Source organism: Amblyomma mixtum, chromosome 5, assembly GCF_055824585.1.
Source record: "Amblyomma mixtum isolate Tamu chromosome 5, ASM5582458v1, whole genome shotgun sequence".
In the NCBI taxonomy this organism is placed as follows: domain Eukaryota; kingdom Metazoa; phylum Arthropoda; class Arachnida; order Ixodida; family Ixodidae; genus Amblyomma; species Amblyomma mixtum.
The window spans coordinates 163,285,436-163,313,179 of record NC_143016.1 but is presented as its reverse complement, the minus strand read 5'-3'; the positions used below and the strand labels follow the sequence as shown (position 1 = coordinate 163,313,179).

The 27,744-nt window shown below is 44.7% G+C and overlaps 1 protein-coding gene across 2 annotated transcripts in view; it reads left to right on the top strand.

Annotated features, from left to right (window-relative positions):
- Positions 1-18,748, top strand: part of LOC149344359 (P2X purinoceptor 7-like) — a 28,594-nt gene extending 9,846 nt beyond the window's left edge. Inside the window, exons 3-4 of one of the 2 annotated variants that reach the window (XM_089546287.1) lie at positions 42-179; positions 18,582-18,748. In XM_089546287.1, coding sequence (XP_089402413.1) covers positions 42-179; positions 18,582-18,657 — 214 coding nt within the window. In that variant the 3' untranslated portion in view covers positions 18,658-18,748. Of the gene's footprint in view, positions 1-41; positions 180-9,169; positions 9,919-18,581 lie in introns of those variants that run through there. The other variant, XM_089546286.1, reaches the window with a different exon arrangement.
- Positions 18,749-27,744: the final 8,996 nt, after the last annotated feature.

Here is a 27,744-nt window from a genome sequence, read left to right as displayed (position 1 = left end):
TCGGTGCAGTTGCTTCAAGATGCTTGTTTTCCTGCCTGCAGGAAACTCTGGTTCATGGCCTGCCGCATGTTCACACGTTGGGTTTGGCGAAGACTGGCCCACCAGAATGAAGTGGTGGTGCCTGCATGCGTTGTGGCCAGGATAAGAAGCGAATTCCCACCAGGGCCGGCCGCTGCCCGGTACCTGGCATTGTGAACTGCGAAACTGTGATGTGTAGCCTCTCCGTTGACAGACAAGTCGATCTGACGGGGTCAAGGGCTGGTATAATGTAATTACTTATTTACGAAACGTGCAAGGCTGCATCTTATTGGGAACTTGTACTACGAAAGATGTTGTTATGCTAGTTGCGTTGTGCATTGAGAAGCGATGTTTTTACTGAAAGAAGTGCCGGCCCACTGGGCCTTTCTGGCTCACCTTTTGTGCACCAAGTTTTCCTCAGTACCGTATTTTCCGGTGTATAAGACGCACCCGCCATATATGCAGGCTGTCATTGAAAAAGTTGGTATATAAGACGCACCCGTGTATGAGATGCACCCCAATTTAACCAGTTAGGCTAGTGAGGCTTAATTAAACACGCTTCTGCGCCCATCGCGAAATGCGCTGTACCTGTGAGAAGTTCTTAAGCAATGCTAAGTGATCGAAAAAGGCAACACTTGCACCATACCCGCCCACGTTTTCGCAAAAAAAGAAAGAAAAAAACAGAATTTTCCTTATGTCCATAAAGATATTTTATTTTTACTTAAAACTTTCGAAGTCTTCATCTTCGGATGCGCCATCAAAAAGTTCACCCATTTCTGGAGGCAACGTGGCTAAAACATTCTCTTCGCACTACGTACACAGAGCAAACAAAGTTGCCAAGGGTGACTAAAAAAGAACGCCGGCTTGTCTTGACAATGGCAAGAAGCGCAATTGTCACCATCTTTTGGCATTTCACAATACTTTTGCTTGGGGTCTCCGAAACAGCCGCGTGTTTGTGACCCCGGAAGTCATCATCCTCACCGTTTCTTGATAAAATTCACCTAAAAAAGTTGTGCACGGCTGTCCTGGTATTGAAGTATAAACCGTGTTACAACCGCGTTATTGGTAGTGATATTTTTTCGGTGAAAAAAGCTTGAACATGAACCTGAGTAATTTCTGAACTCGCAAAAAAAAAACGAAAAATTCGCGTTTAAGACTCACCCTTGTATAGGATGCACCAGCAGGATTTTTGAAAAAAAGCCGCGTCTTGTGCACCGGAAAATATGGTACCTTTGAGAGAAAAATGTAATGCAAGAAAACCAGACCAATAGAGAAAGGAGACTTACAGAAAATGCATCTTGTGTTCTTAATCAAGTTCCTGAATCTTGTGATATTTTTTTCAAGAAAGAAATACCAACTTCTGACACAACCTGCACATGTGTTGGGGCTCTTCATGACATGCCTGGATTTGTTCTGCTTACGGGTTGTTGCGCATTAAGCTCACCAACGCTATAAAAGCCATGGCTGTGTGACTGTATGTGGTGGTGCATGATTACATGATTGTAAGTCAACCTATTTTTTAAAATTTGAAGTTCTGAAGTAAGCGAATTAACGTACAATAGAAACCAAGCATGGCATCATCAATAAAGGCAAGACATCGGATGCTACGGTGTGGCTACGATTTAATGTTTGCTCCACGGTGCTAGCCGGTAGCATTCGGCTATTCTGCGCGCTTGTTCAGAAGGATTTTTCAATATTTTTACTTTTATTGCATACTCGGTGCTCATGGGAGTGTTGATAGTAGAAGGAAGGGCCGCTGTTCCATTTGCGGCAGCACCTCCACTCGGAACAGCAGCTTTTCTGGGGAGTGTAGACAGCTGATGGAAGAGCCGACACTGCCCGCGCATAGTTTCTCTTTGACCCTGTTTGATGCATTACTGCCGGCCATGTTTTATCATATCTTACTGTCGCGCTTTGTCAGTCGTCATGAGTGCTCTGGGTCTGGTGAGCGTTAGGCGGCTTTTCACGGCTACATTCAAGAGGGCTGTGGTTCTTAATGCCAAAGAAACGAATGACTGCACGCTGGGCCACAAATTCGACATTTCCGAATAGGTGGTGAGGGTCTGGCAGCTACAGCAAAGCAAAATTTTCGGCTGTTCCACACAATGTCAAGGCGTGGTTGTTTGCAAAGTGGGGGATTTCAATGGACAATGACGTGCTGTGGGGTGTTAGCAGTGGTAACGATGGCAGCACTAGTCAGGACAATGGCACAAGTGTAAATGAGTAGTCCAGTGACTAATACATCTTCACTGTGTAATGTGCCCACAGGCGTGCCTTCATTTTTTTTTTTCTGACATGCTTTATATGGGGGGGTCAACTTACATGCGAGTCGACTTGCAGTTCATGTAAATATGGCATATATTCATTTCTTGTCTTACTGTTTCAGTAAAGCATCTGTTTTTGTTCATTCTTATGGCTTCTCGTTTGTCTTGCTCTACACTATGGGTACGAAGCAGCAAGCTAGTCTCTATTCTGATGCCCAATGTGGTTTTCACTTTCGTTCGTGAAAATTGCACGGCAGACTTTCTTCCTCATCGCTTTTAACCGGCATGTTTGTATGCTTCGGTTAATGCAGGTGTGTGGTTTTCGTATTTCATAAGCTATACTCCGTTTCATACATGGCAGGCAACGCTGCCAAAGCCAGCGCGCTTGTTCACGCAGGCTAAGTCCGCGCTCAAAAAGTAGTTTGCCATGCAGCCGAAGCGTACAAACCTTAAGCGCTGTGAGTGGCTCCTTCTGGAGTTCGTTTTACCTCTTTCCACATTTTTGTGCTGCGATTCATTGAGACTTCGAGGAGCAAGAATTGTATGTGGCAGTATGACACGCGGCTGGTAGGGCGAATCGTTTCTACTCGATCCGCACCCAAAATGTTGGTCACGATCAGTGCAGATTGTAGCCAGAGGGCCCGAACACTGAGCACCTCACAGCTTTGATCGTTATTTCAGTGCTACCACATCATTTTATACATCTCTTTGTTTTCGTCCAAACGCTCACCAGAGTTCGACAAGAACGAATGATATGTGGTGGAGTAATATGGTTTCGCTGACTCACTACTTCAGCAGCCTCTGCAGCGTTGCCTGCTGTGTATGAAATGGAGTATAGGTGAGGCATTTAGCATTTCATCAGTGTGCTGTAATGCACAAGCATCTGGCCCCCCTAAAGTGGAAGTGAAAGTGCTTGAGTGGCCTGTGCTTGAAAATGGCCTGTGCTTGATACTGGCCCAGGAGTATCTGTAATCGGTGACCTGCTGCTTGAGAATTGTGTCCTGTAATCTGCTCAAAACGCATATCCACCTAGGGGTACGATATGCACTACTTCAGCTGCTTTCAGCTGTAGCCGACAGTAGTGTCTGCCTGAGAACTACTTTTAACGGCCAGATAAAACATCAGCGTTTTGTATATGTGCCCGTATTGTCAGTTCCCATGGTTCTTGGCCGAGACTTTCTTGCAGATGAAGGTGTCGGGCTTGGTTTTGGTGCAAGAGCCTGTCACCTTCAGGGAGAGGCTGCAACAACTTTGTCTGTAGAGGCTTGAGCCCACTGCTGACACACTGGAACTTGTAGTGGCACTGCACTGCACTTTACTGGAACCGGTCATCGAGGCTCTGCAAGCATTTCAAAGAACATATTGTCAACGGAAACAGCTCAAGGCTGCACTAACACCTTTTGTTGAAATGTTCACGAAACAGCCTGGCAAAAACCTATTTATTATACTACAAATCGTCAATAGCCATTGTTGTGGGGGGGATACAGTAAAAGCTCGTTAATTCGACACTGACGGGACCGCGAAAAATTGTCGAATTATCTGAATGTCGAATTATCGAATGAACAACAAAAAAAACAATGTTTGCCGCCACCTTTATTTGGCAAAGAAATCTGTTATCGTTGCCTGCTTTTTAGAGCGAATTTGAGCGACTACGATAGCTCTAACAGCTGCCAGGTGCTGCGCGGCACACGCACCGTCAGGGATTTTTTCAAGAAGCCCTCCCGCACGCACAAGGCTTCTGCGGCTTCTTTCACCGTGCACTTCGGCATTTGGGGCAACTGCTCGCAATCGTCACCTTCCGACGAATCGTCGTTGTCATCGCCTGTCACTTATATTATTACATCCTCGGTCAGCTGACAGGACACAAAGGCGAGGCGCGCAGTGCAGCGCGGGGAGGAGGCGAAGCGAGCGGCTTCGGCCGCTTATCTGTTCTTTCAGCCAGCGTCCGCTTCGCGGTTGTTGCTAACCGCTGCGACGCGCGTCTTATCTTTTCTCTTTATCTTTCCTCTGATCTTCTAACTCTCCTCTATCTGCACTAGGCAGCGGTGGTTGCTCGGCTGAGCCAGTAGGCAGGCCCGTGCAATTTCCTTTCACCCTTCTCTCAGTCGCAACAAAACAGCAACAGCAAGCAGCGCAGTAAACACGCTGACAAAGCGTGCAATTACCAAAAAAGGCGCCGCCTTATGGTTAAATAACCGCGATCGTAGCAGCAAGAACACGTGGAAACGACGACACACGCCAAAAGGAGACTTGCTGTCGATAGGGTTAAGTGGACGACACCAACACGACTGCTGCGAAGCACAAAAAAAAAAAAGACGTCAGCCGCTTCGGCCGCCGCTAACCTCGCTTCCCTCGCTCACGCTTATCAGCCGTACGGTAGCCCCGCTCGTGGCAGTGTTTTTTTCTTTTTGCTCTCGGCACACCGGCTTGGCGGGCTGCGGAGTGAAGTCGAATTAACCGACCCACGGCAAAATTTGTTCGAATTAACGAGAGTTTCGCCCCATAGACTCCTATGTATAATTGTAGGGACCTCGCGTGCGCATCGAATTATCCGATTTTCCGAATTAACGGGGGTCGAATTAACGAGCTTTCACTGTAATACAGAAAGAGAAAACGCGAAGAGTGGTTAAGGGGGAAAAGTGTCGTTGTAACTAAAGCATATAAACATACCAAGAACAAAATTTATGCAAGGAAACAAACAGGAAAGAATGAAGTGTTAAGACAAGCAATGCAAGTAGTTGCAGAGAAAAAAGCATCATAAAAATACAGTGCAGAACGCAATATGAAATCACAGTCTGTGACTATGTGCCTATAAGCACACTATAACGTCTCAGTCATCGTTCAGCTGTTGAAACCGAAACAGCACGAGGAAGAAATTCGATTATAAACTATTTACTGGTCGTAGGAGGTAATCCACGTGGTAATCCAAGTATAATAATGCCTTACACATCATTAGAAACAAGAAAACATGCACGCAAACGTTATTGTCTATACTCCTTTAAGGGCAACTTGGTGAGCTATGGAACAAAAAATGATAGATGCAACGTTAAGAGACCGTAAGTGGGTAGGGTGGGCGAGTGAACAAACGTGGGTTAATGACATCCTAGTTGAAATCGAGGAAGAAGTGGGCTTCGGCAGGGCATGTAATGCGAAGGCATTTCCCTGCAGTGGGCTGATGATGATTCTTAGTTAAAGCAGTTGCTAAATCCTACAGGATGACTTCTCAATGGGCACTAACCTTGCGGCGCTACAATTACACTATCAAGTACAAGAAAGGTGCCCCCAACACTGCCACTGATACACTTTGATGCTGTTGCAAGACACACGGGTGGAATCGGAGGGGATGACTTTGGTCACAGCAACGCAGGTGACCATAGACACGATGACAACCAAGGAAGAACCTTTTTTGCAGCGCAGCAGGATTGTGGTTTCTACCATAGGGGTCACAAAGCTTGCAGAACGTGGCCCAGCTGATGCTACAAGCAGCTAGGCGGCCTACTGCTGAGTGCTCGGGGAGGATAGTTAGGCAAACAACATGACTGGTTTGCCGTTAGGTAAAATTTGCAGCAAGTTGAGTTTGAAATAGTGGGATATAGTTGCATGTGACATCGTGGGCTCTTTTTCTGTCAGCTCTCGCCAGAAACTGTTTTTGTTTGTTGTAATTGACCGCTTTGGGAAGTGCATGGAATAGTTTCCCTTGCGTAAGTTGACTTTGCAGAACTCTGGGAATGTCTAACATGAGACGTTCACGAGGTTTGGTTTTGTGACCAAGTTGACAGTCAACAACGCAACCTACTTCTCCGGGAAGGATTTGCAGATTGCTGTAAAGCTTTGAGAGTTTGTCATACACATACTTCGGTGTATGGAGAGGGTAAACCTAAACCTGAAGTCGGTGCTGGTAGCACACACAGTTTGTCACAAGACTGCTCTGTCAAGTTGCCGTAAATGGCTTTTGCGGCGTGAACAACAGGTAATGGGTCCCCAACTTTTACTCTGGCAATGTTGAACCTAGCGAACAAATTGCGTTTATCCCGGGGCTACATCTTCCACTAGGAAAAAAGAAACGGTGGTAGGTCTTATGCAAAGTTCGCAGGTGATCTACAGAGACACCTAGAAGACGCGGTCCACGACACAAGACAACATTTCGAAGTGTTTCAAATGGACTGGCCATTAGAACAAGCGCCGATGCGATGTGCACTTCGAGGTTGGTGATCTCGGGCTGAAACGGATGCGCTCACTTAGCGATGCTGGGGGAGGTTTCGCCGCATCTCTTGCCAGCAGGTGAGTTAGACCATACAGGGTCACTCTTTTGCCACTTGGGACAAAGGTACTTGTAAAAACGAGGAATTTGCATTGGGTCATCTATTGCCCCTTTCTTTAATGACCTGCTTTTAGCCATGCATGACCGGAAGATCAGCATAATGCTTCAAGGAACAAGTGTAGTCAAAATTTTTAGTTTGTAGATAGCTTTTCAATCATCATTAACAATGCTAATGCTGATTTTCATCAAACAGCTGGTGACATGCTTGACATATTCAAGCCAAGCTTAAGACATTTAATACTGACCCATGAAATGCCTGGCAAAAATTCTGTTAGGATTTTAGAGCTATGACTTAAGTTTTTTAATGATCTCATATGGTGGGATTATGAACCACAAGCATGAAAAGCTTTATATTACTCGCTGTGTCTGCCCACTACAAGCTCGTGACGTGAAGTGTTGTTAATTACTGTTTAACAAACTCTAACAAAATCTTGCGAGCACATGCTGCAAGAAAGTCTAGCACTGCAAAACAGATTGCTGTTTGACGCGAAATACCGGGAACCTCTTGTGGTTTCTGGGGCCAAGGGGTAGTTCCAAAAAACGAAAAAAGTTAGGCAGTCTAAGATCAAAAATTTGATAGGTCAGTATGCACGCAAGAAATTAACTGTTATTCCATATATCCACCAGGCTTTCCACAATCTGAAGATTGCAAAATGCTTTGGTATAGATGTACTTTCAGCTCCGCTGGAACTGTCAGTTATTTGCAAGAAAACAAATTCGTCACAAAGAAAAAAACCGTGCACGATTCAACACCAAATTCGTTTCGTCACCATAATGAAGGCATCGTATATCGCGCGCCGTTGTCTTGCGGGCGCGTATACATTGGGCAGACAGGCAAATGCATAAACATCAGACTAACAGAGCACAACGAGAATATAAATGACCATAACTAGGACCAGCTTAGCTCGTATTGCCGTAAATTCGGAGAAGAATCTAACTGTCGTACTACGCCATGCGTGTCTGCATTCGAATGAAGCGGCATGTTGCTCGACACAAAGATTAGTGTGTCAGGGAGATATAATTGAGACGACCAAGATTGCTTGTGCAGGAGAGGGGTGTGTAAGCATGCCATCACTTATACTTACGAAGAAAGAGTTAAGGTTTTTAGATTGATGGTGATTAGAACGTTGGTGCTATCACCCTGTGCCATTCATGCCAATGGTTGGCCCTTTTTTTTTTCTTTTCTTTCTTTCTTTCTTCCTTTCTTTCTCTCTTTCTTCCTTTCTTTCTCTCTTTCTTCCTTTCTTCCTTTCTCTCTTTCTTTCTTTCTTCCTTTCTTTCTCTCTTTCTTCCTTTCTTTCCTTCTTTCTTCCTTTTTTCTTTCTTTCTTTCTTTCTTTCTTTCTTTCTTTCTTTCTTTCCCTTTCCTGCTGGCTTTTCGTATCTGTATATAAGCGTGGCATCTGCAGCAGAATAAACATTTGGAAGTCAGCACTAGTTTTCACTCACTTACTGTCGTCGTTCCTTCCTTAATGTTATTCACGCTGTCAGATAAGCTGAAGAAAACCTGAATGATGTCATCTTGGACCTAGAATATGCCATTCCTGGAAGCCATAGTTTTATGTAGGGAACTGAACCATTGATTCTTTTTGTGCCTGCATTTTCCTCCACGTTTTTCATTTTTCCTTGAGGGGGGACAGATGTTGCAACTTGCGCATATGCCACGACTTGCCGTGACCTGTCTGAATTTCTTCTGCATAAATGCGTGATGCAGCGAATGGGGTAAGTGCTAGTTCGCGCTGCTGTGTGAACTGTGTGGCCAACTGCGTCGACACTGTAGGACCTAGAAATGTGCTCTTGGCTGCTTCCGTCATGAAACCGGTGAAGGTAGACATGGTGTGAGGGTGAGGAAGAGGCCAGTACAAGCGGTTAGGGGGAGGCAAGAGGACCCAAACTAGCCCTCTGCTGTCCCCTGCGTTGTCTTTGCCAGCATGTTTGTTTTCTGCAGTTAGAGGGACACTGAAACAAAACTGGCACTTTTTGTGGAATCGCTGAAATTGCATTCGAAAGGTGCTGTTACCTAAAGTTTGTCTTTCTTTCACATATTTTAGTGTGGGTGGTGTAATTTTCTATGTTTAATGCACGCATACCATTCGCTGTCTGTGCATGCCAGGCCCAAGCATGGCATCGTATGTTTCTTGGTCACTTGCTGTCATTACACTCTGACACAGTCCACCATCATACTATAGGTGGATTTGCAGCTCTCGGGCTTGTGCAGTAATGGATCTTTGGGCCTCCATTTCTGCTCAAAGTTGTAAAGATGCAGCAGAAAAGATAGTGCAGCCCTTGTGTGCCCAGAACGTACCTATCAAGTGCACAGAGCAACAACGTGTCAACTCCATGCTGCCTACTCACAGTAGCAGAGCAGAGAGCTAATTCGAAAAACGACGAATACCACATGGCCAGTTAGGACAGAAAGGTATTGCAGTGCCTGTCTCATCCTTGCTTTTTCACTCCATGCTAACCGTGGTGTTGAAACTTTCCAAGTTTTATCCATTCTTTGATCACTGACTGTGCATAGTAGTTTCGCTTTCAACCACATGTTTATGACGCTGCTCATCTCTCAGTGCGGATGCCTTGGAAGTGGGCGCCGAGCAAGCTTCAATCGCCAGCGCAGCTTGCTCGCCAGCACAGCTCATGACAACTGAGTGGTGAGTGTCTATGCATTAATCGGCCACCAACATGCCCAACAAAAGGGGAGAAGGCACCATATAAAGAGCCAGCGCAGCGAGCAGCAGAATGGTGGGAACTTCTTCAGTCCTTTCACTGTCGAGCTTCTGGAAAAGCTAGATTTTCCAGACTAGAAATGCTAAATTACAAAATGGGAACACTACCAACTTGCATCTTTGCTGCACCTTCATGATGAAACAATGCAAGATTGCTTCATGTGTGCAATGGGAAAGGACGCCAAAGATATCTTAGCGTCACTGAAGTTGACATGCGCCAAAATGGTGAACTACGCTACTATCAAAAAGCAAGTTCGAGAGTTGGAAATACGGTAAACTCATTGATGAATTAATTTGCGACCACCTTGAAGTGGGACTTTTGGACTTCGCACTTAGCGAGAGGATGCAACTTGATCCTAAGCTTACACTACAGGCTACGATTAAAATGGTGCGAAACTGCTGAACAAAGCACTGCAGTGGAGGAACTGTGACACCCGATAGGGCAGTCGAACCATAGATACCTTGCCACAGAAAGCAGTCAAGCTTTTGGGCGGACAGGAAGCCAGCCAAAACATGCAAATGGTGTAGCAGTGCACAACAACACTTCGAGAAACTTTAAGGACAACTCAGTGAGATATGGAAAGAAAAATGATAGGTGTAACGTTAAGATACCGTAAGCGAGCACAGTGGGTGAGGGAACAAACGTGGCTTAATGACATCTTAGTCGAAATCAAGAGGAACAAATGGGCTTGGGGAGGGCACGTAATGTGAAGACAAAATTATCTCTGGTCTTTAAGGGTAACGGAGTGGATTCTAAGAGAAGTGAAGTGTAGGGGGGGGGGGGGGGGGGGTTGGTTGGGGTGGCAGAAAGTTAGGTGGGCGGATAAGTTTAAAAGTTTGCGGATATACGATGGCGCTGCTGGCAAAGGACAGGATTAATTGGAAAGACATGGGAGAAGCCTTTGCCCTCCAGTGGGCATGGTCAGGCTGATGATGATCATAATGAAGAATGAATAGTGAAGTTCACCTAAGTTGCAGCCATGTTGATTAAAGGGACAGTGAGGAGAGCTCTATTAATATTTTTTTTACAGCAAAATCCGATAGTTCGGTATTTCATGGCTTTGTTGCCACTTGGCCGGCAGCGAAAGATGCATTTATTTCTAAGAAATTTGGATACGAAGTTGAAAAAGTTTTTCCCGCCGCTCTGATTCAAACTGGGGATTCTCCTATGACTACACAGGACTAAGTGACGTGAAACATGACGTGCACATGACGTAATGCAGACTCCATGATTTCTGGCGGCCAGCAGTGCGGCCTGGCAGCAGCTGAATAGAAAGCTACCGCCGGCCGCACGTTGAAGGCATCTATCGGCTATTGCGGCCGTCGCTACTGTCGCTTCGTTTATGTTTGCACCGGCGTTTTTCCAGCGTTACCATGGATCCCGTTCTCGAAGTCGTCAACTAAGTTCTAGCAAATAGACAGCTTTAGCATACCGTGTACCTTGTTACCGTTAGCGGAATACCGGGAGCCCGCCTACCGCCGGTGAGCAGGCGCTGATTGGTCCCGCTGCTTCAGGAGCGCACGTAGCTGCCAGGTAGTGGCGCCATCTGGCAACGTCAAGAAGATTTGCGCATGCATTGGCTGCGCCTCAGTGATTCGGGGCTTCTCGTGTTCTAGTGTTAGTAGAACCAATGGTTCTAGCAACACTGTTTTGTCCTATGACGTCATCACGCTTGTACTTGCGAGTTTGGCCTGTGGCGGCGATACCTGTATTTTAGTTCTTGCTCTTTTCTACGTTACAAGAGCTTTGTTGTCAGTATGAGTGGCGTTTTTGTAATCAGAAACTGGTATTCTTTCGATACAAGCCAACTTCAATTTCTCCTCAGTGTCCCTTTAAAATGTTCCAACACTACCTTCTGTACATTATTTGTTGTGTCAGCTCTATGGCCATTTAGTCTGGCACTCATTGATTGCCTGGTTTCTCCAATATATTGCTTCTGACAAGAGAAGCATTGAAGCATGTAGATAACATTAGACTAGCTAGTCTTCATTAAGCTAGTCTTCATATAGAAGATGAACTCACTTGCCATGCTTCGAATTGTAGTGTCACTTCGTAAATGCTTGCTTGTCTTGCATCTGAAGCATGGGCCTACTGTCGGTGGGAGTTTCTTGTCAAGCCTAGCGTGTACTAGGATGTCATTCAGGTTTGTGTTGTGTCTGTGTGTTACCTTTGGTGCTTTGGGAAATATTTTCTTGAGACTGTCGTTGCCAGTTAAAATGGGGTGGCATTTCCGCAGACTATTGTTTATGTTCGGAAAGGTATTGGAGTATTTTGTTGTAAGTGCAAGAGGCCGCTCACTGTTAGGTTTTGTTTGTTTTTTAAGTACCTCACCTTGTTTTAGAGTGGTTGCTCATTGGAAAGCATTATTAAGGGAGTTCTGAGGGTGGTTCCTACTGATTAGGGTGTTTTTTAGTCAGTGGAGGTGTTTCAGATAGTCATTGTTGTCGGTACATATTCTGCTCAGGTGTGTTGCCTGACCTACAATTATGCTTTGCTTACAGTGTCTTGGATGATGGCTAGTGAAATCCAAGTATTACTACTAGTCTGTAGGCTTCCTGTAGAGTGTGGTTTTAAGCTGTCTGTCTTCTAAAAGAACAGTACTGTCGAGGAAATTTGCGTTTTTCGAGTAGTGGAATGTAGATTTAATGCTAGAGTGGAATGAATTAAGGTACGAGACGAAAGCTTTTGGGTCGCGAACCTGCGCTCTCATATCATAAGAATATCTATGTAAAGCATTTATATGAGCAGTTTTTCTAAAAGTGAATTTTTTTCTTCTTTCTTTATTCAATGCTGCAAACCTTGTACGTGTCCAAGCATGGTGGGTTAAATGTCAAAAGAACAATAATAACAAATTTAATAAACACGAAAGTGTGGCGAAAGGCACATTAGAAGTTTAGACTCCAGTAATCCCACGAAAATGTTTACTTAAGTGCATTTATTTATTTATTTATGGAATACAGCGGTCATATTGCATGTCCAAGTAGGAGAGGGAAAAATTCATAAGTGAATACCGCTTATTATGGCATCATCATCATCTTGGTCATCAGCATATGTGCACTGCAGGGCAAAGGCCTCTTCCATGTTTCTATTAACCCTGTCTTTTGCCAGCTGCAACAACAGCAATGAAAATAGAAAGTGCATTTGTACAATCTATACACCCGTACAAAAAAACATGGCAAATGCAGGCTACAGTAATGCACAATACAGTAATACGATTGAGAAAGCAGTGAAACTACACAAGCAGCTGCTGAGCTAACAACACATCAATCAAGGAGGATGAAAGAGCAAGGAATTGTTAGGAAGAGCGTTCCATTCGGAAGTTGTCCTTGGGAGAAATGAAAACTCATGTATTGGAGCGTGCAAAAATAGGTTTGTGGCTAAAGCTGTGCTTATGGTGGGAGGCTTGTGTGGAATCTCTGACGATGTGGGTTTCAGGTCGGATACCAAGTCTGGAGAAGTATAATGACTGTAAGAAGTTGAGATGGGCTTTCTTTCTTCTATCTACCAGCAGCCAAATTTGCAAGCGTTAAGTTGGTGCAAAGGGAGTGCCCATACTTGTTCCAAATACTTGAAGGTAATAAGAAGAATCGAACTAAAAATAGTTGAGCATGAGTACTGATTGAAGTAGCGAGAGATACACTTCATTGTCTTGCGGGTTTGGATTTCGAGTAGAGCGTTTGAGAGCACTTCGATCTCTGGGAATATTCGTGTACAAAGCGGCGGCATCAAATGTAACTGTTCTGCTATCCGCCGATGTAATGGCGGCGTGATTAAGCAACTCTAATTATTTAAAGAAAGTGCAGTGTGTCCTGGACAAAGGAAGGAGGGTTGTAGTGGCTGCAAGGTAGTGGTTCAGAAAATTTGCCAAGTTCTCTGTAGGTGTATTATTGTTCGAAACGAAGGCCTGCCCGGGATACCTGCTGTAAACATGTCTCCTGTGGGAACCTCGTGGATTTTAGGAACTAAGCAGAAGCATACTGCTCGATTGTTTCACGGAAATCTGCAGGGGATATAAAATGCAAAGAAGCATTCCTAATCCACAAATTTAAAACCTTACAACCATTAGGGACCAACATATTCAAGGGAAACTTAGAATCTCCTAGGTAAATTGTGGCACTGGCATAGTTCTTTAAGAAGGGCTTACACATGGTCAACGAAAAAAAATATTACACTGCGTGCCTCATGTTCTACTTTTACCTCATGCACTGCACCTCCTGCTGTTGTTTCTCAGGAACTCTTGGTTGCAGCACTCCCCCCCCGCCCCCCTTGCCTTCTTTTGTTTTTAATGCAAGAGCATTACTTGGCACCCATCAGTGCCCAGGCAAGGGAGGGAAGCAATCTTCCCTGCACTGCTGAATGCAACACTCCACCTCTTGATGAAACAATGCACAACACAAAGAGAAAGGAAGCTGGCAGCCTCAGCTAGAAACAGGTTTGGGGGTGCCCCTTCTCCTCCCTGGGGTGGCCATACAATACCCCCTCAGCGGGATAACAAAACTGACCACATTCAAGACTGGAGTGGCTGGCCCTCTACAGCATGCGCTGGACAATAGGCCACCATCCAACCTTGTTGGAAGCAAACATGTTGTTCTGGAAAGACGCTGTTGTCCCTGAAAATAAGTAATGCTCTTATAAGGGAGTAATTATTCATTGACGTCCATCCGAGCACAGCCAAACGGTTACAAAGGAAAGCTATACAGCTTCCTCAGAAACTTCATAGTTAAAGAAAAATTCTTCCCGGTCCGATGTTCAAACCTGGGACCACCGCTTCACCGGAGCAGTCGCTCTTCCAATTGAGCTAACCGGGACAGCTAACCGAGACAGTGGCTGCGCTCGGGTGGACGTCAGTGAATAATTACTCCCTTATTACAAATCTACTCCACCTTGGGGGTTTCCCCTAAACATTTGGTCAAGTAATGCTCTTGCATTTACACATCATAAGAATGGGTTTGATGTCTTTATAATTTTTATGTTTTTTTATCCCCTGGGATTTTGTTCTGCTGTGCTGCTTAATTCCTTTATCCTAGCTTTTCAGGTCAACCCAGCCACTCATACCATGGCACCATTGAAGGCGGACACACAGCCTTTCAAGCCCATGTTTGCTATCTCTTCACCCTCCACACTCCCAGATTCCTTTCTGGTGAACTGGCCTATTCCCTTATCACAGTTTTGCAGGTCAACTGGTCGATCCCCTTTAGCAGCCTTCCTGCCTGGACAAGATTTCTCAAGTTCACGCTCTCCACTCTAACACCCTTCCCACAGCATACCCTCCTACCCCACACCAGGCCTTTCTTCTCGGAGTGAAGGTCCTATTTAAACCCCGCCAATGATGAACGCTTTGCCCAGACAAAGACAAGCCTTCTTGTCGAAACATTGGCAAGCGCCCTGAGGCTTTCCCCTCTCTTATTAACATTGTGTGTTTCAAGAAACCATCTGCCTGCCCTCTCTTTACCACGCATTGCAAAGAAGGGCACTGCAAACAAAGAGAAAGTATTTCTTGGGGAGATAAACGATACCATTGGTCAAGAACCCTGGTTCATTACAGCATTTATTGGTGGATGTCCTATCCAGTTGAAGGTCGACAGAGGAGGTTACTGTTATCCCTTCCTTGCACTATGTTGGCAGCTACATGGAGAAGCTGAAACTTCCTGCCAAGAGGCTCTTTGGATTAGGGAGAATGCCAATAAAGTCTGGTGGAATGTTTAAAGCTGCCTTTACTTGGCAAAACAAGTGAACTTGTGAAAGGGTTTTCATAGTAGGTCTGCAAATAGCGTTGCTTGGATGACCAGAGATACGTGCTCTAGTTGTCCTGGCACACCTGGGTGCTGTGGACACAAACACAATAAAACCCCACTCAAAACTCTGAGCTGCCCTTGGCTAGAGCAGAGTTTCATTCATTGTTCACAGGGCTAGATGAAATTAAGATTATCTGCAAACTGACACTGCAGCTGAATGCTGCCTCATATGCTGGCCTCAACGAGTGCCAGTTCCACTCTTGCCGAAAGTCAAGAAAACTGGGCAGAATTCAGAAGTTGAGTGTCATCAGGCAGGTCGATCGCACAAAAAGAACAATGGGACAGGAATCTGCATTGACTACATACAGCTGAACCAACAAATGATACGTGAAAGATGCATCTTATACGCAGGTGAAGAAAACTTGGTGAAACTGGAAAATGCAGAATTTTTCAGCTGTATGGATGCAAATACTGGCTGTTGGCAAACACTGTTTGCACAGGAATCGCAAGATATGACCACATTCATCTATCACATAATTCGGAAGATTTCAGTTCTTACGACTGCCCTTTTGCACAGCAACGGCACCCCGCAGTTTTTCAGTGGGAAATGCTCTGCATCCAGGAAAGACTGCCTGGACAGACGTGCCACTAAGACAACATAGTTGCACACGGCAAAGATAGGGCAGACCATGATGCCAAGCTTGCAGCAGTGCTCCAGTGACTCGAGGAGGTCAGAATGATATTGAATCCAGACAAGTGCGAATTTCTCAATACAGTGATGTTTCTTGCACACATTCTTTACAGTTAAGGCATCATTGCTGGCCCTGAGAAGACAGAAGCGATGCATCGGAACTTGGGTCATTCCTGGGCATGGTTAATCGGCTAGCAAAATTTCACCCAAAGCTCTTTGAGAATACCCAGCCACTGCGAGAATTACTACAGAGTAAAGAGAGTTGGTGTTGGAGTCGGGTTCAGCAAAGTGCATTTGAAGCAATCAAGGAAGACTGTGTCAACTTTAGGACTGTCATGCTACGATCCACAGAAACCTCTGACGACGTCAGTGGATGCATTGGGTATGGTATAGGAACTGTACTGCTCCAGATGGACAGTGAAGGCAGGTGGCAGTCAGTGACCTATGCCTTACTATGGTCTAATACAACTCAAGAACAAAGTGGCTTTTCCCTGTCAAAGAACCGCCTTCCAGCCAACGGCGTTGGCCACTTCTCATGACCCTGTTAGCGTGGCAATGCAGGGAGGGTACTATCCCTTCATCCATGGAGGGAGGGGACTGTCCCCTTTCATCTGCCACTCCCTGCATTGTCACGCTAGCAAGCTCATGAGAATCGGCCGGTGCCACTGGCTGGAAGGGAGATCCTTTGACGGGGAAAAGCCGCTTCATTCTTGAGTTGTATCTGATATAGCGATAATACTGACAGAGCAAAGGTGTGCACTAGAAGTGTTTGCAGCAATGTGGCCGTTTGAATGCTAAATGCATGTGATGAGACTGCACTTCCACGTTGAGTCCAACCGCAAGCCATTAGTGTACCTGTTCACAACAAAACATATTGTTGAAATGAGTCTAAGAAATCAGCGCTTCCGTAAACATGTGCTTGAGTACGATTTCACTATCTCGCGCACACTGGCGAACGGCATGCGTGCAGCAACAGACATGAACGCAGAGCAGGCACCGAGCAGCGAGGACAAACAAGTTTCAGTTAATGGCACAACGCCAAGAGTAATGGCAGTGCAATAAATGTCTGTGGGTTAGCGTCACCAAGACTCTTCATTCCCTGGGCAAGGTGATGAAATGTTTTGCCCAGCCGGCACACCAGCAGGAACTAATTGATCTTGAAGCCTGTCGCACACTTTAGGCTAGTTTCGTTCTGCTGTTCCACTGCTTCCTCTTTATTGTCTTTTTAGAGAGGGAAGTGCGAAGGGTAGTTGTTATGGGGCTGGGAAACTCCAGCCTCCATGAGTTTTCTTACTGCATAGACAAATTTGCGGCGCCTTCGCGTTCACTCTGAGTTGTGCAACCATGGATCGTTGTGTCTGAGAGGTAGTGCCATTGCCATAATACATGTTTTGACAATAGCACCACCCTCGTTCATAACAGCTGAGTGTTCGTTATAACTGCAGCCACTGACCATTCAGCAGAACATCTCTGTAACAGCTGCTCATGGTAAAAGCTAGCCCTTTAAGATGTTAGGTGTACCAGTGTGCTCACAGAATTTGAGATCTGACGTTTTGGGCAGGTTCTGTGGTTCTAGTTTGTGTCAGTAAGCTACCCTGCATGTGCTGATGTTTCAGAAGAGGTGAAAGTGTTTTGCACCGAAGAATTGAGAATGGGCACTTGTTCCAATATACCTCTGATCTATTCTTGAAAGGAAGAATTCTTCTCTGCTACCACATACATTCCTGCATTTTATTAACCACTACCACGCTACAAAGAATTTAGCATTGTTTTCATTGCATCTCAATCACAGCAGCTGCTGCAGTGGCTTGGTGGTTATAGTGCTCAACTGCTGGCCTGAAAGACACAGATTCGATCCCGGCCGCAGTGGTCGCATTTCAGTGTAGGCAGATTGCTAGAGGCCCATGTGCTCTGCGATGTCAGTGCTAGTTAAAGAACCCCAGGTGGTCGATATTACCTGGAGACTTCCACAATGGCGTCCCTCATAGCCTGAGTCTCTTTGGGACGTTAAACCTCATAAGCCATAAACCTAAATCACTTCTCTCCAAATCCTCACTGGGCTGCAAAATTATGGTAGTTATATACACACAGCATATAACTGTTGCCGCTTTTGTCTTTTTAGCCCAGAAGTGCTACTTCACTAGCGCTGAAAAACCTGAAGTATGTGTAAGCCTATAGGGGAGGGTGCCGGTTCCTTGTGTTGACGGAGCAGCTGCGCAAGGCCTCAATCTTTGGCGGAGTGCCAACGGCGGAGGCCTTGCACAGCTGCTCCATCAACACACGAAACCGGCACTCTTCCCCCACTCCCCGCACGCGGCTGCCGATAGCAGCTAGCGATAAAATCTTGCATGCGGTTGCCTTTTGAAGTGGTGTTGCCCCAAGTGCTTTCACATATCCTGCTCAGTTTAACTACGTTAAAACCCTATCATTCTTTTTATTGCGAAAGCAATACTAGTTGCACTTTCAGCCCGTCACATAGCGAGGCCGGTAGCTACCATATTAGCATATTGGATTGGATTGGATTGGATTGTATAACCGATGCATCACTGAAAGCAATACTAGTTGCACTTTCAGCCCGTCGCGTAGCGAGGCCGGTAGCTACCATATTAGCATATTCTATTGGATTTGATTGTATTGCATTGGATAGGATTGTATAACTGATGCATCACCACAAGTCTAACCACAAGCACCACCACCAGCTACACTACCAGCTGAACCATGGCGTAGCTACGGATATTGTTTTCGCAATTACCGGGCTTAACCAAGCTAAGCCACAGCCATTTTTTTTTTGGCACTAATGCAGGTTTGCTCTGTTTCACATTGCAGGTCAGTATTGGCAAGCCTAGGAGTACAAGCAGCCAGAGGAAGAATCTCTGAAAGGCTTCGTGGTCCCAATGCTTGATTTTGATAGCCTCTGTAATAGCATAAACATTAATCTCACTGTTATCTCTGTACAAAGTGAGGTGCATGGTACTGTTTCCTGTTCCACCATGGCTGCTGCGAGATTATCAAAACATTACTTATGATTTTTATGAAAGAATGTGCTTGTGACATTGTCTCCGAGTGTACAGAAAGCATCATTAGTGTGAAGCAAACTTTGTGATCGTTTTGCAGAGAACAGTGCTTCTTCAGAATCCTTTCAGTCTGTAGGGAAAACATACAGCCATGGGCAAAACTAAGAGCCCCCCCCCCTCCCTCCCTCATGTTCGGAAGCTTGCCGCCCCCACGCAAAGTGGCAAGCTTCAAACCTGATGGAAAGGGGCTCTTACTTTTTCCCATGACTCTACATGCAGGGAAGTATGTAACCATTTCATTCCTGTGGATTTGGTGCCTCATGTTTGATCTTGTTTCTTGTGCTCTAGAACTTAAAGTTTTATGGGTGTGCCTTGCACTTCTACTTTATTGTGGCTTTACCACCTTGCACTTCTTTCATTCTGTCTGTGCTTTCATTCTTTCACTCCTTATATAGTTCAGTTTCTTTCCTATGGAATTGTGCTTTCTAACTGTGTGATGAAAGCAGCCTTGTAAAAGCGGCAGCAATAGATCTCTCTGCAATGCACCATTTTTTTTCCACTCTAACTGCTATAAGCTGAAGTGCGTTCTTTATGTGCATTCTATTTTGTTTGGTGCTAGAAACTTACCTGTGTGCTTTCTTTAGCTGTGTTGTAGCATAAATAATATTTATATTTGATCATGTGCTTAATAATATATATGTAAGGTATAAAAGGGTTACATTCGTATCTTATTTTTCTGCTTGAGTACTTGATGTATATTCATTAATTGCTTGTATTCATTTCTAACTGGAGATGGTAGTGGGAACCTTGAACCAGCATTGTTAGGTAATCTGTAGCTATATTGTGAAGCTGTCTAATGAAGTCACTTCTAAAGGTTCCTCTAGAGCTACATGCTTTGTTGATGCATACAATCGCCTGGTGGTCAAGAGTACTCCAAACCTAAGCCTTATGAAAGTGTACACAAAAAATTCAAGTGCGCAGGAATCAATGCCGCCAAAGTGACTTGGCATAGAATAGTAGAGCGTGAAGTTATCAAGGCGGAAGCCTTTAATGCCTCATCGTTGTAAGCAGGAGTTGTCGACAGGAATTTCATGCTTTTCAATTGGTCGAAATGGTCGTGAAGTCACAGTGTGCGAATTTCAAACAGGGCCAATTGTACTTTGGCTTGTAACCATGCAACCAATTAAAGGAATAGTATAGTAATGCTCCAAGTAAGTGGTACTGAATTTAGTTAATTAGCCAGTTATCCTAACTAACTTTCTAGTCAGACCATAAAAATAAATAAAACCGAGTAGAAAATTGGTCGAGTTGGTGAATCGAACCAGTCTCCGGAGTGCGAGACGAGCACGCTAACCATTCCGCCATGCCAGCTCGATGGTTTGGAATGAACAAAGGCGTGTCTAGTGAGCACGGTGTCTTCGTTCACTCCCATCATCCTCCCTTCCCGTTACAGCAGGATTTAGGTGTCCACTGAGATATGCGAGACAGATACATTTGCTTTCCACGAAAACCAATTTACCGACGAGCAAGGCGTAGAGCCCAACGGGCGATGCCATTCTGCGGACTCCCTGGCAGCGTTGCAAGACGCTGTCGCGTTCCACTCTTAGAGGCGAAGCTGGACATCTTAACCACACATCAGTGACACAAGCAGCAACACCGCACTTAAGGCTTTCGCCTCACCGCGCTTTAGGTGGACAATTGCCCCCCTGAATTTTTTCATCAGTGTGCAGCCTACACGTGTCAAAGGTGTTCTGCAGCTGTGATTCTCTATCGTTTCCTTTTAAGGCCATTATTCTAATGTACGTGGGAGGACCTGTAGACAAGGATTGCAGTTAATGGCAATGTGGTGTCTTGAGAAGTCTTACAAACATTCACCTCTTTGTTAAAAGCTGCATTTGTGTCAACTGACTGAAGTCCTAGTGATAGCTGTTACTATGAGAGCACAGGCACAAGCCGCAGTAGCTTTTAACTTTTGTCTGCTAACTTGTTCTGATAATTGCAAGCTTTTGCCACTGTAGATGTCACACTGAGTATATGCAGGCTTTGAAAAAGGAAAACCTTGTTTATAAACTTGACCAATCAGTTTGTGTGTAAAATCAATTTGATTTATCATTGCATATATTGGCAAAATAATTGTAACCTGGCTCATCCACTAGCTTGTTTTCATTGTGCAAAGTGCGCTCATATGTAGGGTTTCGTGTTTTACTGATGCTCTGGCTTTCAAACGCAGGCTTGGCCGCAACACAATGGGAGCGCGGTGCACCTCCTGGACGAATTTCGAACAATGGAAACCGCACTGCAAGCCTCTGCGTGGCAACTGTTGATAGCAGCGAGGGACATGACCGTAGTGAAGAAGCAAGCAAGGGGCTGTACGTGTGCAGTCACTGCAGCAGGGGCTTTACGAGGAAAAATACGCTGAGGAATCACCTGCGTACACACACGGGTGAACGCCCTTACTGTTGTGACCAATGCGGGGACAGCTTTGCACTTAAGGGCACCCTGGCGCGACACCTTCGTACTCACACGGGTGACCGTCCGTATCATTGCGACTACTGCGAGAGCAGCTTCGCACAAAGCAACACCCTTGCACAGCACCTCCGAACCCACACGGACGATAAGCCATTCCAGTGCCAGTATTGCCCAATGTCCTTTGCACAAAAGGCCACCCTGATGCACCACCTCCCTACCCACACGAGGGAGAGGCTGTTCCAGTGTGAACGGTGTCTCTTGTCTTTTCCACGAAAACCAGGCCTTGTGAGGCATATGCGGACCCACATGGGCAAATAACCATTCCACTGTCACTCCTGCCCACTGACGTTCACACAAAGGCATTTTAAACACCGTGAAGATGGACAACACTAAAGGAAGGCTGCAATTCTGTGGAGTTTCTGGTGCACTCTGCCAACAATAGTCATGCCAAATGTTGCTGATTGCCTGTATCAGTGGTTGCGTTCGCTGGTTCATATTGATGTTGCGCTTCTTGTCCAAAAACGATGTCTACAGGTGCCCAAATCATTAAATACTTCACTAGACCGCTGGCTTTTCTCTGCTCCAGTGCCCTATGACGGAGCAAACTTTCTAAAAGGTCATGTGCCTAACACTGCTTCTGCATTGTGCATGTGATGTGGACACAAACCCCAGGCCAAAGATGGATGATATGCTCGCACTGTTAAAAGAATGCCATGCTGAAATGTCTGCATTGCTAAAAGAAATCAAACAGGAAATGAGCAACATTCAGGATCATGTTGCTGCCATCGAGAAAGGTATGTCGACTGTACTTGACATGAGAAAAACTTTGACGCCGTGTCTATTTCTTTAGAGGGCAGGCATAAAGAAAACAAACGATGAACTGATAGGTGTTGTCAAAGATATGCACAACAGAAGAAGTAACAACTTCATTATTACAGGTCTTGCTGTAGACAGACACGAAGGCTATGCAGAAACAAAAGATAGTTAAGGACTTTTTTAGCGAGCACCTTAAAGGGGACCTGAAACACATTCCCAGTAGAGCACATCAACTCGCTTAATCACTGCATTGTGTTGTCATGAACAGCTAAGCCAATAATACAATTTTACATGCAGCAGAGTACCCACAATTTGCGCGAAGGTTCAGAGATGGCTATTGGTTAGATTTTTTTAGACGTTAGGCAGCTATCATGGCCGCGGCCATTAAACAGCATAGCTCCATTGGGTCAAGAAGCTCTGCCCCCGGTGACAGGGCCAGCAGAAGAGTGCTGACCCTTCAACGTGGAAGAAGTGAAGAGAGGAGGGGGAAAAGCACGAGGACTCCAAAATTCAAATTTTAACTACAGATAACTCAGCTTCTATAAAGCGCATAAAAAAATTCACTACACATTGTCAGGCTGGGAGACGCGATCTTGCCAATGCTATTTGCAGCTTGTTTGCAGGTGGTGTTCCGAGGCCTGGATTGGAAACAGTTGAGGATAAGAGTTAATAGAGAATACCTAAGTAATTTTCGATTTGCTGATGACATTGCCTTGCTAAGTCACTCAGGAAATAAGCTGCAAAGCATGATCAATGAGTTAGACAGAAAGAGCAGAACAGTAGGTTTTAAAATTAACATGCAGAAAACCACAGTAATGTTCAACAGTCTAGCAAGGGAACAGCAGTTCGCAATTGATAATGAGGGGCTGGAAGTGATAGCGGAATATGTCTACTTGGGGCAGGTAGTGGCTGCTGATCCGGATCATGAGAGGAAAATAACTAGAGGAATAAGAATGGGGTGGAGCACATATGGCAGGTTCTCTCGGATCATGAATGGCAGTTTACCAATATCCCTCGAGAGAAAAGTACACAACAGCTCTATCTTACCAGTACTCACCTACGGGGAAGGAACATAGAGGCTAACAAAGGGGGTTCAGCTTAAGGACAGCGCAGCGAGCTATGGAAAGAAAAATATCTGTAACGTTAAGAGAATGAAAGCGGACTGAGTGGGTGAGGGAACAAATGTGTGCTAATGACATCCTAGTCAAAATCAAGAGGAAGAAATGAGCTAGGGCAGGGCATGTAATGCGAAGACAAGATAACTGCTGGTCCTTAAGGGTAACGGAGTGGATTCCAAGAGAAGGCAAGCATAGCAGGGGGCGGCAGAAAGTTAGGTGGGCGGATGAGATTAAGAAGTTTGCGGGGATACAGTGGCCGCGACTGGCAAAGGACAGGGTTAATTGGAGAGGCCTTTGCCCTGCAGTGGGCGTAGTCAGGCTGATGATGATGATGACAAGCATTGCTTCCGGAGTCCCTTATGGTTTGGTGCTGGATCTTCTGCGTTTTTTAATTTGTACTAATGACATTACATCTAACATAACATCAACAATAAGATTATTTGCAGGCATTTGTGTAATTTATGAAGAAATATCTAACCCTTCTGACATTGCTCTACAGACCGACCTCGATAAGCAAGCTGGCCCCGCCGCGGTGGCTCAGTGGTTACGGCGCTTAGCTGCTGGCCCAAAAGACGCGGGTTCGATCCCGGCCGCGGCAGCTGAGTTTCAATGAGGGCGAAATTCTAGAGGCCCATGTGCTGTGCGACGTCAGTGCACGTTAAAAAACCCCAGGTGGTCGAAATTTCCGGAGCCCTTCACTGCGGCGTCTCTCATAGCCCGAGTTGCTTTGGGATGTTAAACCCCAATAAACCAAACCGATAAGTGAACTCATTGGTGTGATAGGTGGCAAATGGTAATTAATGCAGGTAAAACAAAATCTCAAGTTTACTGCCGTTACGAACACTAGTCCTAATGCCTAGACTATAAACACGTAACTGAAACTACTGCGTTGATAAAATACCTTGGTGTAAATTAACTCCAATTTATGCTGGAGCATTCATACTGTATTCATCACTTGCAAGGCGTTAAAAAAACTTGGTCCTAAGCACCGACTGCATCAAGCCAGCCAGGACACAAGACTACACGGATTCAATATGCTAATCAGTAATTTGGAATCCTCATTATGCCTATCTTACTAATATATAGGAATCTATTCAAAACTGCCCAGTTCATTCTTTCACAGTACTCTTGGCATAAAAGAGTAACAGTACTGAAAATATAGCTCAATCTCCGGCCAATGGTCATGGGCAGAAGATTCAGTCATTAATCCTTTTTCCATGCACTCTACTTCAGCAACACACCATTTGCATGTTCACGTATTCTTCCGGCAAGACATATCTCAACTTGTGTACCATATCAAGAAGATTAAACCCATTTTTGCTCAAACGGAACGGTACATTTTTTCACTTTTGGTCATGGCCATTAAAGAGTGGAATTCACTTCCTTCTGGGATTGCAGTTATTGCTGAACCATCATCTTTTCAATTATCTCTTTTGTCATATTTAGAATCTCGCAACCTAGAGGGATGTGCATCTTTTCTCTTTTGGCTTGCTATTTTTTTGTGTCTGTGTATTCGTGTCGGTATAACTTCCAAAGGTAGAATGTAATTCTTTCCAAACTACTTTATTCGCTTATTTTGCTTTACATATTGTATTTCTTTCTTAAGGACGTACTCCATGGGAACTTGACCTACACACTTCAAGTACGTGTAGAAACTTCAAATTATTTTCCTGTACGGCCGATTTTCCTATTAAATCAGATGGAATGTTGTTTTTTTTTTAAATGACGTCATGGAGTGCCTTTCAGCCAGTCAAATGACGGCTTGCCGCTCTGCCATCGGCGGAGTGATACGTAGTAATAGGCAAAGAGATCTGCGAAAGCAAAGAGTCGACGCGTATTTTTATTTCCATGAGCCTAATTTGCGGCTGTGCTGACTGCGAGTGAAACTATTTATTCGCGGAAACCTAAAAACAAAATGAAAGCAAAAGCAGAGCTGCCACTCGACTAGCTTTTGAAAAGGCGCTCCGTGTGTTGGTTGACTCCCCCTACTCTCGGAGGTCAGTTAAAAAATAAAAGGCAGGACCCAGGACGTTTAATCCAATTTAGTCGGGAAATCAGCTGCATACGACAATAATTCGAAGTTTCTAAGAATGCTTGGAGCGTGTAGATCGAGTTCCTACGTTAAAAAGATGAGCAAAGCTATTTCCAGCTAATTTTTCCTTTCTCTTTTAATTTATACCTGTCTTCTTAGCTTGCTTATTCGTGTTTTCAGCTCTTTGTGTTTTGTATTGTAAATAAGTTATGTTTTCATTGATGAATCCCCCTTATGTAAGCTTGCAAGGGCCCATAGGTTATCAAAATAATAAAAATGAGACTAAGCACAGACTCACTGAGCCTGGGCTTGATCTAGGCTTTTGCACTTTTTTGCACTTTCGCTCTATCTTGAGGCACTGCAGCACAGGAAAAGACGGCAGTCTCATGAAATAGCTAAAGATTTGGACAGCTCTACTGTGAACAGAGCCACTTTTCACAGAAGAGCAAATCAAGTATTGTACATGTGTGTGAACAAAACTTTGGGTATGGAACTTAAGATCAAAAACACTCCCCGTTTAGAAGGCCTTCGAAGCGGGACCGAAATTCGGATTTATTTGCTCTCTATGTAAGTTCTTGGCATCCCATAACTAAGAATACTGGGGTAACAAAAAGGGTCATAACTGCTGTTTGAATTTGTATCTTCTGGGTACTTGTTTTTGAACTTGTTTACAAATTCACATAATGTCACTGATGCTGTTATTACTTTTTTTGTTTGCATAATGCCACATTAAAAAGCCTGCTTCTGTAATGTTACTTTAAAGGGACAGAACACTCAATTTTAAACACTCAATTTTTTTTGGCACAATGGAAAGCTTGCTGTTGAAGACGCGTGCAGTCACAATTGACTTTGCTGACCATAGTTTCTAGCATCAGCCTACATAAAAGCGGGTGCACGCACTGATTGAAAAATTCTTGTAAAAACTGTTCACAGAGTTTCTAGAAAAGTTGCAAAATCGAGCAGCTTAGACAGCAAACTTTCTGCTGTGTCTAAAAAAAAAATTGGGTGCTTAAAATTCACTGATGTGTCCCTTTTGTGCTGATGCTCTGGCGTTGTTATAGTTGGATACAGCTTAGGTGTGCAGTGAAGCTCTGCCCACATTCAAGACCATAGCACAGAATCCACCACAACAAAAAAGTAGTCCATTGTTAAAACTTCTCTTGTCGCCTACACCAGAAGTTAATCACAAGAAAAAGTTATAAACTCTAGAATTTTGACATCTGTCTTATTTAATAAAGTGAAACGTAAAAAAACTGATTTCGTTTACTTTTGTGACTGGCTAGCGGAGTAATACAGTGCACTGCAGACTGTGGCCCAGTGTCGACAACTGCTGTTCTTTTAAGTTGTATACTACTATAGTTGAACGTATTTGAAGGGAAAAAAGGAAGTCCAGTGTCTAGACCCACTCTCTAGATGTTATTACTTGCATAATTTTGTGGGAATGCAAGATGTGTCTTGATTTAAATAAAAGAAAATGGCTTCGTACTAATCTCTGCATTCCATTTTATCGGACCACAGCCATTCAGTTGCACATCGCTGTGTGTTAAATGAGATTTGCTGTGCAACCCTGATAAAAGTGACCAAAATTGTGCCAAACTGTGCCACAATAGATTTGGCAACAATGCCACTGCTTGATGGGCCTAGAGATGGGATGAGCCTCTGTCTCATTTGAACACAACCTCACATGGAAGGAGCCATTGCTGCCTAAATGATCCGAAAAAGTCAATTTGTCAGCCCTTTGAATTGTTTTGAAAACAAAGCGTTACGGAAATAAGTGGGAAATTTCGCTTGACACGCAGCACTTCAGAGCGTGCTTGTTATGATTTACACCATTGCACAGTGGTGGGAATTTCTATTAGGGCAACTTAGTTCTCGCAGAAAACATTCGCGCATTTCCTTCCATGTAGCTCTAGATATTATCAGCCAGTCGTGCTCTCTGCTGTCCAGCTAACGTCAAGTGGAGCATCAGATTTCAGTGCAGAATAATCATCACCGTCAGCCTGACTGTGCCCACTCCAGGACAAATGCCTCTCCCACATCTCGACTACCGGTCCTGTGCCACCAGCTGAGGCCACCTTGTCCTCATAAACTTCCTAATGTCATCCCCCCAGCTGAATTTCTGCTGCTTTCAGCTACGCTTGCCTCCTCTTGGAATCCAGTCCATTACCCTTAGCAACCATCAGTTATCTTGCCTTGGCATTGCATGACCTCCCCATTACCATTTCTTCCTGATTTCAACTAGGATACCATTAACTCACATTTGTTCCCTCACCCACTCTGCCCTCTTCCTGTCACTTGGCGTTACACCTATCGTTTTCCTTTCCGTAGCTCTCAGTACTGTGCTCAGCTTAATTTGAAGGCGTTTCATTGCCCTTTGAATTTTTGCCGCATAGATGAGTACCAGCAAGCTACAGCTGTTACATACTTTATACTGAGGGATGCTGGTAAACTGCCGTTTATGATCTGAAAGTACCTCCAAAATGTGCTTCAGCTCATTATTATTCTTCTGATTTTGCTCTTGTGCTCCGTGTCTGTGGTCA